Source organism: Leptopilina heterotoma, unplaced genomic scaffold, assembly GCF_015476425.1.
Source record: "Leptopilina heterotoma isolate Lh14 unplaced genomic scaffold, ASM1547642v1 Lhet_235, whole genome shotgun sequence".
NCBI lineage: Eukaryota > Metazoa > Arthropoda > Insecta > Hymenoptera > Figitidae > Leptopilina > Leptopilina heterotoma.
In genome coordinates this window covers 1,506,105-1,521,998 of record NW_025110952.1, presented here as the reverse complement: position 1 = coordinate 1,521,998, position 15,894 = coordinate 1,506,105, and the positions used below count along the sequence as shown (strand labels likewise).

Below are 15,894 nucleotides of genomic sequence, written 5' to 3'. Positions count from 1 at the left end.
TTTAATTCAATGACAAAATCTAACCTTAATTTTCGAATTTCACAACTTTTATGAATATATAATAAATATTCCTTTTCTGTATGTGTTATATACTTTTCATCTTGTTTTGTAATTATTCAATTATACTTAATACATATGTTTATAAAAATATTAGACGGAAATTGAGAAAATGTAATATATCAACTATTTATACAGGTAAAACAATCGTATTTTATAATAGTGATAAAATTAAATTACTTTGTTTAACAATTATTTTTATTTTTTGACGTTTCAATTTGTTTTGATCTTTTGATTTTATTTTCTAAAGTTTAACTTAATTTTCCACATAATATGATTAATTTCGACGAATATTCACAATTTTCAGGATAATTTTGTTTAATAACTGCTCTAGTTTATTTTTTTCAATTCTAGGTTAGAAATTTTCAGTAAAAAAATTTTTCTTTTATTTATATTTCTTTTTATATTAAACAAAAATTACTTTTTCAACGTAATTTTTTCTTTAATGTAACTTTTTTACTTTTTGAATCTAGTGGAAAATAAATTTATTAATAAATAAAAATTCCATGTGAAAGAAATATCAAGGTAAACACTGTAAAATACTTTGAGTCTTTATTTTAGTCAAATATTTATAAGGAAAAATTATTTTTCGTTTTATTTTCAGTAATAAAGTTTTCGCTATTTATTAATCGTTTCATTTAATTTTTTATTGCTAAAAAGGGTCATAAATTATTATTGATTTTCAAATTTTACTGTTTTATTATTTGTAATAATATATTTTCTTTCCAAATATTGTAACAAAATACAACATTTTGTATAAAATGCAAATTTCGATTTTTACAGTGTAAAAAATAACAATTGACAAATCTTACAAAAATTTTTTTTGAATAATTTTTGTAAACAAATTTTCGAAATATACAATTAAAGAGACTTTGAAAAATTGAAATTTTTAAAAATTTGATTGAAAATATTTGATTTTTTTCTAATATTTTATTAAAATTTTTTAAAATCAATTACTTATTTAAGTATAAAGTTAAATTTTAAAAATTAATTTGAAATTTATTTTTCAGAATGGAATGGAATTTATAATTTAATGACTTCAGTGAAGTGGAAAATTAAAAATTAAGTTAAAAATGTTAATAGTTTGGAATAATTTGGAATGACAATGTCTTCCTCATCAATTCAGAACAAAGAAGGACACACCAGCACAGATGGTGGTAGTAATTCAAAGAACAAATGGGAATGCCTAAAAAAATGGATTCACTGTATTTGCGTTGTGGCATTTGATCTTGAACTAGGACAGGCAATTGAGGTCACAATAATTTCTATTATCTTTCTTATCTTCTTTTTTTTAATAACTATTAGCTTTTGCTTTTTGAAAGACAAACTGAATTGTGATTCTTATTCATTAAGATATTTCTCGATTCATTAATAATAGGTACATTTTTTCTTTTTTAAAATTAAATATTTTTCATTGTATACGGAGTCAAGAAAGAGGCAATAGACCAGATAATTTCTATTCAAAATATAAAATTATAAACCAACAATTTTAAAAATAATCCAGGCTTCACAGTCTGTCCCCTATTTCCCTAAAAGTCCCCTTTTTTAATTTTGGCCCCTAAACGTACCCTATTTTGAAAATTTCCCTTATTTTTTTCTTTTATCTTTTAATGATGAATTCACACCAAATTTAGCAAAGTGCCGTTGAATCTTTCAATTAAAAACTTTTGTTTTGAAAGTTTCAAATCTTGAAATTTATGATCGATGAAATTTTTCATGAAATTTATATTATATTTATTTAATTTTTTGAAAAAAATTTAATTAAATAATTAATTAATTTTTCAAAAATTTTAATGAAATTCTTTGTAACAATAATTCAATTTTTTTTCAAAATAATTTTAACAAAATTCTTCTTTGAAATTTAAATAATTTCAAAAATTTGTCAAAATTCAATTATTTTCAATGTCTACTATTTCAATAAAATTTCATAAACGAATTCAATTATTTAAAAAGAAATTTTAATAAAATTCGTCTCAAGAATTGAATTATTTTCAAAAATTAATATAATTCTTTGCAGAAATTTAATTGTGTTCAATAATTTACAAAAATTCTCGTCAAAATTTCAATAATCTTTATAAATTTTTCTCCGGAATTCAAATATTTTCAAAAATTTTTATAAAATTCTTGGCAAAATTTCAATTATTTTCAAAAACTCTTAAAAAATTCTTTGGAGAAATTCAATTATTTTTAATTGAAATTTTAAACAAATTTCCGAAAAATGAACTTATTTTTAAAAATTATGTTAAGATTTGTCAAGAGAAATCAAATATTTAAAAATTTGTTGAGAAAATTCTTTCTGAGAGTTCAATTTTACAAAATATTCAATTATTCAATAAATTATTCATTTTTGTATTTCAATAATTGAATTCTCGTGGATTTTTTTTTTTTTTTTAGTAAATATTGATTTAAAAATTAATTTCAGTTAAAATTTTACATTATCATTGAATATTGAAAGCTAGTAGCGTAAATTTTTAGAAATAATTGAATTTTGGAAAGATTTCAAATTAAAATCTTTAAAAACTTTAACTTTTCGTACTTTTTGATTAAAAATTCTGTAGAAATAATTTTTTTAAAAAAGTTTAATGGAATTTTTCTTTAATTCTTTAAGTTTTTATTTTCTAATATATATTTAATTATTGAAGAATGTCAGAATAATCGAAATTACGTAAATTGTAAACAAAAGAATTTGTAAATTATCAAAGAACTTTTTCAAAAATTAAAAAAAAAAATTGAGTTCAAGAAGAATTTTAGTTAAAAATTCTAGAAATGAAAACTTGAATTGAAATGAAAATAATTTTGAAGAAATTACAGTAACAATATTTTTATAGTATAAAATAATGATAGTATCAAGTTTGAATGATTATAAAACATGAAGAAAGCGATTACTCCGAGTCGAAGATTTAACCAATTTAACCAATTTTTATGGTCCCCTAAAAGTCCCCTATTTTTTAATTTTCAGTCTCCTATTTTCCCTTAAATACTTTTTAGGGGCACTGTGAAGCCTGAAGTTTAAATATTTATTTCAAGACTTTACACACAAAAATGAATCCAAAAAAAATGAATTTTGAAAAAAGATAAAATGCGAAAAAAAAGAAAAAAGGAAGAGCTTCAGTTGTCATTGTCTTGCATGCGAAGAAAACTCAAAATAATTAAAGATTAATTTTTCTCTTTCTCTTTACAGGCTATTTATCCGTCTCACATTAAACTGTCTGAACAAGAAAGATCAAATGTCTGTTATTTAGCTTTTCCTGATTCAAATTCAGGATGCATGGGCGATACTCAATATCATGTTAGAATTAGACAAAGCGGAAGTAATTCACAATTGAATTCCGCCTTGAAAAATTATGATAAAAATGCTCCAATATTTTTGCGATCTGACGCTTATCATTATTGGGGTTATGTTTATTTTCGTCAAGTTAAAGATAGAACATTGCCTAGAGGATATTTTCAAAAAGTAAGTTAATTTCGAAAAGTAATTTTATTATATTTCTTAAAATAATTTTTCTTTTTTTTTTGTCTGCATGGAGCAATAATTTCATGAAGGTATTATTTTTCAGAGCGTTATCGTGATATCAAAACTTCCATTTGTAAATTTTTTCACTGAAGTAGTTGCGTTAATAGCTCCGAAATTTTTTGAAATGGGAAATAGTGCAATGGATGCGATAGTTAATGAAATTGCCGATTGGCCTGCTCCAGTACCTGGCGATGTTGTTCACTTGCCACTTATGGGCGTCTTATTTCAAGTGAGCTGCTTCTTCTTGTAATTTAATCCTTAAATTAATTTTCTTAGTTATCTTTTTGTTCATCCTACACTTGATTGACTTGATATTTTTTTTTTACAATTTTTGGTCAGGCTGACTTAAAAATAGTATTGTAAGTTGTAGAGAGCGTTTTATTGTTAATATTTAACGTTAATTTATTTCCTTTAATTTAGACCTACATCCCGAATAATTATCGTAAATTATCAGTGTCGGATGTGGCGTCAAATTCAACACTTCGCAAGGACTCGGATCAATATCTTGTTTTAACTTCAGTGTATGAAGATAATATATTTCAGAGTTTAGCTGTTGTTGTTACTCATATTCATTTATTGTGGGAACTTGTTTTACTGGCTGAACCGATTGTCGTTATGGCCTCGTCTCCTACAATGTGCTCAAGAATGGTTCAGGCCTTGACAGCGTGAGTCTTTAACCTTTTTTTTTTATCCATCTATAATAATATTGATATTCTTTTATTAATTTTTTTACACAAAATTCTACCGAATTTAATTATTTAAACAATTTTTTGTAATAATTTTCGTAAAAAGTAAATTATTCTTTTCATGAATAATAAAACTTTTTCAGAAATTCAATTATTTAAATTAAAATTTGCATAAAATTAGTCAAAAGAAATTAATTAATTAAAAATTTTTATAAAATTCTTCGCAAGAATTAAATTATTTTTATAAATATTTAAATTTTTTAATGAATAATAAAATTCGTTTCAGGAATTCAATTTATTAGGAGGGTAAGAAAGAAGTAAGGATTTTTGAAAAAAATTACGAAAAAGTTACTTTTCTGAATTCAATGATTTTTAATAAATCTACTGCTTTAATAAAATTTTCCAAAAGAATTCAATTGTTTAAAAAAAAGTTTTTAAATTCTACGCAAACATTTCATTATTTTCATAAATAATTAAACTCATATCAGACTTTGAATTATTTTTAATACAATTTTACTGAAATTCCTCGAAAAATGAAATTATTCTTAAAAATTTTATTAAAATCCATCAAAGAAATTCAATTATTTAAAGACATTTTAATAAAGTTCGTCTTAAGAATTCAATTATTTTCAAAAGTAATATAATTCTTCGCTGAAATTTAATTGTGTTCAACAATTTACAAAAATTCTCGTCAAAATTTCAATAATCTTTATAAATTTTTCTCCGAAATTCAAATATTTTCAAAAACTTTAATAAAATTCTTGACAAAATTTTAATTATTTTCAAAAACTCTTATAAAAAAAAGAAGTTTTAAAAACTTTTTTCTCTTTGGAGAAATTCAATTATTTTTAATAAAATTTTAATCAAATTTCCGAAAAATAAACTTATTCTTAAAAATTTTATTAAAATTTGTCAAGAGAATTCAATTATTTAAAAATTTGTTTGATAAAATTCTTTATGAAAATTTAATTTTAAGAAACATTCAATTATTTAAGGAGGATGGAGACTGTCTTTTCGGGGCAGGCGGCGAGAGGGGAATTCACATGCTTTTATATGGGATTAAAACTGCAAATACCAACTGTTTTAATATATATTTTATAACTGAAATATGCAATACTTAATATATTAGACATAAAAAATAGTATTTTTAATAATTCCAATTCATTATTCTTAAAAAATATTTTAAAAAATAATTATTTAATTACGTAAAAAAAATTTTGTAAAAAAATTTTATGAGCATGGAGATCGTGACAACAGCGCATTCCATATGCATGCTAGAAACAGTGTTGGTAACACTGAATAAGATTTCATTCGTATATGATTACATTGCGACGTTGCCACGTTTCTGTGTATTATGTTAGAGAGGTTAGAAAATCTGTAATTTTACGTCAGTTTTAATGTTATTTCTAAAAATCAGGACAGTCGGTTTACTCAATTATTTTTTAAAATTATTCCAAAAGTATTAAACTTTAAAAGAGTATGATTTTTAAAAAAAGTTTAACTTTTTTACACAAGTTATTATCAAAATAGTGCACTTCACATAACACTCCCCATAAGAGCCCATATAAAAACATGCAATTTCAACAATTAAATTCTCAAAAACGGGACAGTAAAAAATTAAAAAAAAAAATTGTTCTATAATTTAGACATTCTTAACAACGAGTTTTTCCAAATTTCAAAAAATTCTTAACATTTCTATTTGAGTCACCATCCTCCTTAATAAAATATTTATTTTTGTATTTAAATAATTGAATTCTTGCAGAATTTTTTAATAAAAACTAATTTAAAAATAAATTTCAGTTAAAATTTTACATTATCATTGAATATTGAAAGCTAATAGCGTAAATTTTTAGAAATGATTGAATTTTAAAAAAGGTTTCAAATTAAAATCTTTGAAAATTTGAACTTTTCGTACTTTTTGATTAACAATTCTGTAGAATTCATTTTATAAAAAAGTTTCATTGAATTTTTCTTTAATTCTTCATGTTTTTATTTTCTAATATATATTTAATTGAAGAATGTCAGAATAATCGAAATTACGTAAAAATTAATATTGAAAATAATTGAATATTTACAAAGAATTTTATCATTTTTGAAAATAATTGACTTCTTGACGAGAATTTTTAAAAAATTTTGAAAATAATTTAATTTCTGCAATGTATTTCATTACTTTTCAAAAGAATTGAATTCTTGTGATGAATTTTGATATTTATCAAAGTAACTGAGTTTTGGAAAAGAATTTCATTAAAATTCCTTAGAATAATTGATTTTATGGGAAGAATTTTTGCGATTTTGTTGTTTATCAAGCTAATTGAATTCTTTTGCAAAATTACTTGAAAATTTTTGAAAATAATTGATTTTCTGCGATGAATTAAATGTTATTTATGAAAATATTTGAATTATTGCAACAAATTTTATTGTTTTATTGAATAATTGAATGTTTCTTAAAATTGAATTCTTTCCTCAAGTTTTAATAAATTTTTTAATAATAATTGCATTTATCAAGGAATTTATTTAAAATTGTATTAAAAATATTTGAATTTCTGCAATGAAAATAATTGAATTCGTAAATGAAATTTTATTATTTATGAAAATAATTGAATCTTTTCGTAGAATTGTATCAAAAAGTTTTTTCTTTAATTAAATCTGTTGATAAATTTGGGACGCATGATTATTCCCCAAATGTCATTTTTCCGAAATGTCATTTTACCGAACTGCACTTTTGCGAATAGTCATTTTTGCGAAAAGCCATTTTTACGATTTGTCAATTTTCCGAAAAGTCATTTTTGCGAATCGACATTTTTACGATTTGTCAATTTTTCGAAAACTCATTTTTGCGAATTGTCATTTTTACGAAAAGCCATTTTTGCGAAAAGTCATTTTTACGAATTGCCATTTTTGCGAATTGTCATTTTTAAGAAATGTCACTTTTGCGAATCGCCATTTTTACGAATTGCCATTTTTACGAATTGTAATTTTTGCGAAAAGCTATATTTGCGAATTGTCATTTTTGCGAATCGATATTTTTACGAATTGTCAATTTTCCGAAACGTCATTTTTGCGAATCGCCATTTTTACGAATTGTCAAATTTCCGAAAAGTCATTTTTGCGAATTGTCATTTTTGCGAAAAATACAATAGTGAATTTATAGATACCTACAAGTTTCTATTGTATTTTTCGCAAAAATGACAATTCGCAAAAATGACTTTTCGGAAATTTGACAATTCGTAAAAATGGCGATTCACAAAAATGACTTTTCGGAAAATTGACAATTCGCAAAAATGGTAATTCGTAAAAATGACTATTCGCAAAAATGACATTTTACAAAAATGTCTTTTCGTAAAAATGACAATTCGCAAAAATGAGTTTTCGAAAAATTGACAAATCGCAAAAGTGACAATTCGCAATAATGACATTTCTCAAAAATGACAATTCGCAAAAATAGCTTTTCGAAAAAATGACAATTCGCAAAAGTGAGATTTCGCAAAATTGGCTTTTCGCAAAAATGAGTATTCGCAAAAGTGCAGTTCGGTAAAATGACATTTCGGAAAAATGACATTTGGGGAATAATCATGCGCCCCGATAAATTTTATGAAAATAGTGAATATTGAAAATTATTGAATTGCAAAAAACTTTTGAAAGTAATTGAACTTTTGCAAAGATTTTTAGAAATTTTTTTAAAATAATTGAATTTTTGGCGAAAAATTTTGCTATTTGTAAAGATAATTGAATTCTTGACGAGATATTTGTGAAAATTTTTAAAAATAATTGAATTTCTTCGAAGAATTTCATTACTTTTGAAAATAATTGAATTCTTAGGATGAATATTGTAACTTATGAAAAAAATTGAATTTTGTAAAGAATTTTATTAAAATTCCTAAAAATTATTGAATTTCTGTGAAGAATTTTGTTATTTATCAAGACAATTGCATTAAAACTTTTGTAATAATGAAATAATATTAAAAATTTTATTCTTGTGAGAAATAGAAAATTTTTTTGAAGGTTTTGTATTAGAATTAGTGCTTTATGAAATTTTAGTACAATAAGGAGTACAACGATATATATCAATTTACATTTAACTAGTCTTTAAGGGTCAAATATAAATTGAAAATATTTATTTTTACAAAAATTTGTTTTGTTAATTTAAATTTTCATAAAATTTTGTTTTCAGTTTAATTATTAAGCTAAAAGTCTTTTTAAATACATGAATGAAATAAACAAAAAACAAGTTTCTAATCCATTTACATCCTAATTAAAGAACATCTACATAATCATAATTAAATTGAACCAATTATTACATTTTGAAAAATAATTTAGTCTTTTAAAAATAATGTGTGTGATAACAAGTTTGTGCAGATTATAAGAATTTAAAATACAACCAACTTCTAAACATAATTGAGACTTGACTTCACCAAAATACTAATTTTACAAATTTTCTAAATTTCATGAAAAATTTCAAGATTTGAAACTTTGAAAACAAAAGTTTCCAATTGAAAGTTTCAACGGCACTTTGCTAAATTTGGTGTGAATTCATCATTAAAGGATAAAAGAAAAAAATAGGGGAAATTTTCAAAATAGGGTACACTGAAAGAAATTCTTAGTAGATTTGACTACTTTTTAACTACTTTCCTTAGTTCAATAAGTCCCCAAAGATAATTTTGAACTTATATTAATTATCAGATATGTAGTTGAATGAAGTGATAATACAGTTGCATTAACTACTTTTCTTAGTTAAATAGGAACCAATGACAGTTTTGCAGTAGAATTAACTGCTGATATGTAGTTAAAGTTACTAAGATAACTCAGTAATAAAGACAACTACTGAAAATGGTAAAATAAAATTATTTATAATTTATTATAAATATTATCGAGTTGTATTTTTTTATATTTCCCCCTACCCACTTTTGTTTACCTATACCTTATTTATTTAATGTCTATATACCTAACGGAGAAAAATCTCTAAACGTCGGGAGTTGAACGCTCGACCCTAACATTCGTAAACCGATAACCTAACCACCTAACCACGCTCGCCCGCTTCGATGAGTTGCTTAATACTTATAGGCATTCCAGACACCGTTCAACTGATAACTGTAGTTAATTTTACTACTTAAAGTAGTTGCATTTACAACTTTTCACAGTTGATAATCTTCTATAAAAATCTATAACATAAATTACATGGAAAATAATTCAACTCCTAGAAGAAGTAAAAACTACTACAAAATTAGTCTATCGAACTACTTTAAGTAGTAGAATCTACTACTTTCTGTAGTCATTTCTGTAACATACCTGCAGTTACAAAGTTAACTATAAAATTACATTAATTTAATTAATAATTTTTAACTACATAAAACAGTTAAAATAAGTATCAAAAGTAGCCAGACCAACTAAAAAAGTAGTTCGTTTTATTACTTTTTACTCTACTAAGGGGATGTAGTTGAAAATGTCTCATGTATTTTTTTCAGTGTACGTTTAGGGGCCAAAATTAAAAAAAGGGACTTTTAGGGAAATAGGGGTCAGACTTTGAAGCCTATAGAAATTTTATGGTTATTAATAGAGGCTTTTTATATAAAGTTGTGTTACAGAGTTAAACCTCTTTAATCGCAATTTCACATTTTCGATGTGTACCATCATATAAATGCAATATGTCCCAATTTTATTGAAATCTGAAACTTATAGTATTATTTCTAATTCCAATATTATAAATTTAGCATTCTGTATCAATATGTTAATTTTGTTTCCCAACAGAATGATAACTCCATTAAAATACAATGCAGATCATCGACCTTACTTTACAATTCACGACTCTGAATTTAAGGAATACACAACAGATACCCAAAATCCACCAGCTGTAATTCTCGGAGTTACAAATCCTTTTTTTGCCAAAACTCTTCAACATTGGCCTCACATTGTTCGAATTACGGATACCGCATATTCTGGTATGTATAGAAAAACTTTTCTTTTAATTAAAAAGTTTCATGTATAATTTCAGTTTGTAAGTTAAAATCTTATTCGTTTCCGATTCCGTTTCGGTAAACACGAATTTGCGAATGTTCAACCGTTTTTGAGATTCATTTTTAAATATTAGGAGAAGTGGAGTGAAAAAGAAGTATGCATGTTTAATTGCGCGTCAGTGTGGGAATTTGGTATTAATGAATTTTCTTGTTTTACTTTTATTTATAGAGAACTTTAAACATAGAATAAAAAAGTCTGAAAACCTGAAAATACTAGATTCAAAACCAGGCGTTTATACCGAGTATAAACCATTTTTGCAAAAGGACAAAGCCATTATAAAGAAATTACTTAGGGGAATTCAGACAAAGAGACCTGGAGAGGCTCAAACTGTTCTTCTAAGACGACATTTAATTGAACTTACTGAAAGTTTTATGATTCCTCTTGAAAGATACATAGCAAGTCTTATGCCACTGCAAAAGAATATATCACCTTTTAAGGTAAAATTAATTTTTGTAAATAAACATCTTAATATTTTACTTGAGAATTAACAGCGAGTTAATGAGAAAAAAAATACTTCACAGGCAACACCAATACCTAATTTATTCGAACAAGAGGATTTCTTGTCTACATTAAGTAGTTCTGGTCCACAATTGACTAGCGGTATAAAAGGCGACTGGGTGGGACTTTATCGAAGCTTTCTTAAATCTCCAAATTTCTCCGGATGGTTTCACACGAGATATGCGGAATTGTCTCAAAAAATTGAGGCTATTCATCTTGAAACCTTATCCCAAGCGGTAAATAAATAATTTTAATTTCAATAATATTGATTTAGACATGGAAATCCCTTACATTTTTATAATTAGTTTCTTCATTGTCGCTCATCGATTTTTTGTTTGTTTTACATTTGAAAAGTTCCCCAAAATTGAAAAAAGTTCTTCTCCTGAGATATTGTTGAGAAAAATTGTATTTTTATATTTGTTGAATTTCAGGATTTAACAACTTGGATCCAGGGTAAACAGGAGGTCGAGTTAGTCGATATGGTTCTGCGAATAAGACAGAAACTTAAAAAAAGCAATGAATACGACGTCCCTGTAGGAAATTCCGTGCAAGACATGTTGCGAGAGAGAATAAACGACATTACGCGCACACTGCCTGATGACCTGAAAATAATTCTCAATCACAACTCTTGACATTTTAGTAAAAATTTTCTTTTTTCTATGTTTTGTCACTCCAATTATCATTCTAATGAAACAACTTCTATCTTACAGGATAGAAGAGAATCTTATGGGTGACTCCAAAAAATTTTCTAAACATATTTTTTGAGATTTTTTATTTTGATTTATTTTAATCACTGACCATATGATTATTTTTTAATATTCCGATATATTTACATAATTTTAAATTTTTTTGATAGTTCGGGATATGGGATTAGAAATTAGAATACTCTTCTCTATTATGAGCTGAGATTATATTATAATTTACTCATTTTTAAGAAAATCAATTTTTATTCACTTCAATCTATGTCTGAATTCTTCCATATTTTAATAATGATAATAATGTATAAAACTGTAAAAAGGAAGGTTGTGAAAAATTTTTGTTACAAAGAGATTAATATTAAAGTAGAGTAAAAGCTTCTTTTTAAATACTAGCTCTACAATGCAGTATTTGCCAAACTTGATGAACGTGAATATTTTACGTGAATTGAGAAAATAATAAAATCAATTGTATAAAAGAATCTCAATGATTATTATGAATTGCATGCAAGTAAAGTTTCTATAATTTAGTTTAGAAAATTTATGTACATATATATTTGTACGCGGTTCAACGTTCCATTATTTTATTAGTATTGAATTGTTAAATATCAGAAGTCTAGGGGAATAGAAAGTGCGGATTATCGATCATTTAAAATCTTTCTTTACGAAAGTTATTTTAGAATTAAGTGTCGATTTCTGTATTTGTTAAGAAATATATTTTTCATAAAAACTTAAATAATTGATTAATTAAAAGATACATTCTATAAATATAAAATTGTCTAAATAATATAATTACAACACTTATTCCAGATCACTACTCAATACGGTAAATAAAAGAAATTATCAACAAGGGGAAATAAGGAAAAAAGAAGAATCACCCCTGACCCAAAAAAATTGTTCTTTTTTTAATAGTTTAATACTGATTGAGTTATTTATTTCGTTTAATTTACATACAGGACGTCATTTACTGTAATAAGTGAAAAATTAGAAGTTTTAAAAATTTTGTAAAATTTTTGTTTTAAATTAGTTGCACAAAGTAATTTACTAAAGTAATTTTTTTGTCAATTATCTGTTCTGTATAATGCTCTTAACCATTTAACCAGTGACGACAAAAGTAATTTACTTTGCGCCATATGATGCTGTATACCATTTCAGCAATGAAAACTATTGTTGCCAGAGTGTATCCGATAACAAGCAAGTGAGAGACGATCAGAAATAACTTTTCCTTAGCGATCTGTTCTGGTGGTAAAATCGTACTTTTGCTCCAGTTATTCAAGGGCAACAACTTCGTTAGTAAACCAGCTTCTGAAGCTTTTAATATAACTTTATTAAAATGATCGAGAAAAGGAGATCCATTTCTCGAGATCCAAGACTGACTATAGAAGGCCAAAGGTTCTTGCAAAATTTTAACTTTTATATCTTGTACCTGTTGCTTGAATTTCATAACATAACTTTCAGCTTCATCAGTAATAAAAGTTACATTTCCATACTTCGCTAAGTAGGTCAAGCAATCATAAGCATATCCTCGACCAGGACATTCGATAGATTTCATTCCCAATTGTCGAATGTAACTGATTGAGCTTAGTAACAATGAGTTTTTTGTGTAGGAGGTTAACATCGGCGTCAAAGATGAATTAGCAAGTTCCTCAAGACTTGAAATTTCAGGTTCGTTTCGAAAAGTGACGTCCAAGATTACTGAGAACAAGTAGCCTGAATAGACGATGCAACTCAGTATTAATGAGCCAAAAACAATTCTTTCTGTTACTTTGTTCGGTTCTCTGTCAACAGACATCCCAATTACAATTCGGCTAATGTTAAAAATTTGCCAAGTGCTCTTGTCGAACTTCATGAGGAAAGCCATAATTCGAGTAAAACAAATGACAACTGTTGTAGCAGCAACCATGAGAACAAATTCCTGAGAGATTATATAGGCTTTAGATGGATTTTCCACTTTAGGAATTATAGCTTTCACAAAACTATATCCAATAACACGCAGCTGTTGATTATGCACGTTAGTATTTGAATCCTTAAAAATGTTTATCACCATTTCTGCATTTTCATGGTTAAGCAGTTTCAAAAGAACAGATGCTTCTGTAATTCTAAATCTTAAAATTAAACCAGAGGTTCGCAAAGAATCTGTAAGAATTCTTGATAATTTCAGTAAGACGAAGTAATACCTATGGTCTATTGTGTCATACAGGGTAGTTAAGATAAATTTGATTTTATGTCCGTTAAGGTTAAGCAGTTTGTTTGGAAACCATTTTGTCTGCGATGTTACGGTTTGAGTTGTGTAGACTTTTGCAAATTCATTTATTTCATGCAAAATGAACCGCCTTTCTGTTCCTTTTGTCAACGTTTTCTGATTTTCCTGCAAGTGTTCTAGTACTTCAATTTCAGTAAAACCTTGGGACCAGAAATATTTTAAAACTTCCTGTATCAAATCAGATTCCGTGTGAGAAATGAAGTTTATCAAACATTTTGGATACGAATCTTTCTGCATCAATTGCTTTAATAGTTTGAGTGAAAAATTCATCTGGTCCCAAAGATCCGATCGATTGCCATTAAGAAGCATGATAAACAACGTCATTCCTTTCGGTCGTTGTAATGCAGATGGAAATGTGTTTTGTGATTCAAATCTTAATTTTGTAAAATTAAGACTATACGATGGAATGTGTTTGGAGACTTCTGTGAGCAGAGAATAGGAGCTTGAACTTGAATTTAGTAGTTGATCGTCAATGATAAACATTACCTGATGCAATTTCGATTCATCCTTTAAGTACTTTATTAATCCTCGTGTGTAACTGCCACTGCACGACACTGTAAGTGTCATTGCTTTAAAAACCGTTAAAAGGATGATACAATTTGTTAATTTAATCACTGTTTGCATTTTGAACAAGTACTTGCACCAAATATTGTTTACTGATACAGCTGGAGTGAATTGTGATTGTCGAATGAAGAAATATCAGTGTGCATACTTTATTCTGAAGAGTGGTTTATAAAAAAGTGCTTGTGGGTTATAAACATATTGTACAACCTTTTTATGTCTCTTTAAATGTGTCTTAAATATTACTTATAAACTAGCGTTATAAGTGATTATTTTTTTTTAGTTTATAATTGAGTGACAGTTTTACGATAAAATAGACCACTAATAATACTGAACGTTCTTCTTTTGTAGCCTATTTATGCTTTTACCTATCTGCAACTAATCTAACCGAAAAACCGATTTATTGATGCACTGCTATGTATACAACAAAAGAAGGCAAAAATTGAATATTAGGGAAAAGTCTAGGATTTTTCAAAAAAAAACTTTAATTTCGGTTTAGATGTTTTTATTCATAATTAAATTAATTCTAAGAGAAGGAGTAATACATATGTTAAATTACTTCATCTCTAAAGTCGCAGGTGAATTAATTATTAAATTACAGATTTTAGATATCTGCGTTCGATAACCAGGAAACGCTCCCCTGCTGACTTTATGAATCAATTTTATTGGGAGATCTAAACAAGAGAGGTCAAAGCTTCTATTGTAAATTTTTTTACTGAAGTAGTTGCGTTAATAGCTCCAAAACTTTTTGAAATGAGAAATAGTGCAATGGATGCGACAGTTAATGAAATTGACGATTGGCCTGCTCCAGTACTTGGCGATATTGTTGACTTGCCACTTACGCGGGTCTCCTTAATTATACCAAGTTTTTTTTAATTTAGACAATATCTCATACACTGAAGCTTTTGCTTATGACTTAAAGTTGCCGAAATCACGAAATTAGATGGACAAAAATAAAATTTTTTTGTTTTCAAATTACTTTAGAATACTTGTAATATATTATAAATGATATATTTTGATGGAAATTAAATTTGCCATAGCAAATAATAATAAAAATGTTTTTCAAAAAACTTATATTTCAAAAATAAGATTTTGTTTTTTAAAATTTCTTTACAACTCTGATGTTCTTTTTTCCTCGTTGTTTGAGTTTGAAAACAGTTTAATCGATAAGTTTCCCAAGCAATTATGCATCGATTACGACACTATTAATAGATTGTTTTGAAAAAAACTGAAGACGCATCTGGTTAGCGAGAATAATTTTCTAGAATGTTAAAAAAAATTTAATAAAATTCCTACTACGTATAAGATGAAATGCTATATTTATCGAAAAACAAATCATCTTTATACATTTCAGTAATTAAGGTAAAATATTTTTAAAAAAAAGTTTATTCTCTGGATAGGAAATGGAGTTATATTCTAAAGAACTTGATGATTTTAAAACAGCTTTGATATTATAATGCTTTTGTTTTAATTTTGTGAAAAGTGAAAAGACATAAAGTAATATACAAATACTTTTTGTATCTTTCATCATTTTATTTTTAACACAATAAGTTACCTATTTTTAATTTTTCTACCTAAACATTACATAGTGTTATAAAAAATTATTAT

At 25.8% G+C, this 15,894-nt stretch overlaps 2 protein-coding genes across 2 annotated transcripts; one reads left to right on the top strand and one right to left on the bottom strand.

Annotated features, from left to right (window-relative positions):
* The first annotated feature begins 38 nt into the window (after positions 1–38).
* On the top strand, positions 39–12,198 carry LOC122502629 (protein DENND6A). Its single transcript, XM_043612779.1, has 9 exons — positions 39–195; positions 1,068–1,309; positions 3,239–3,511; positions 3,615–3,800; positions 3,992–4,236; positions 10,003–10,193; positions 10,438–10,706; positions 10,791–11,003; positions 11,199–12,198. Exons 2-9 carry the CDS (start codon positions 1,157–1,159, stop codon positions 11,397–11,399), a joined length of 1,731 nt encoding a protein of 576 aa, XP_043468714.1. The 5' UTR covers positions 39–195; positions 1,068–1,156; the 3' UTR covers positions 11,400–12,198.
* Positions 12,199–12,471: 273 nt separating this feature from the next.
* Positions 12,472–14,816, bottom strand: LOC122502651. The gene has a single exon (XM_043612804.1). The coding sequence runs from the start codon at positions 14,347–14,349 to the stop codon at positions 12,550–12,552; it is 1,800 nt and encodes a 599-aa protein (XP_043468739.1). The 5' UTR covers positions 14,350–14,816; the 3' UTR covers positions 12,472–12,549.
* Between the last annotated feature and the right edge of the window lie 1,078 nt (positions 14,817–15,894).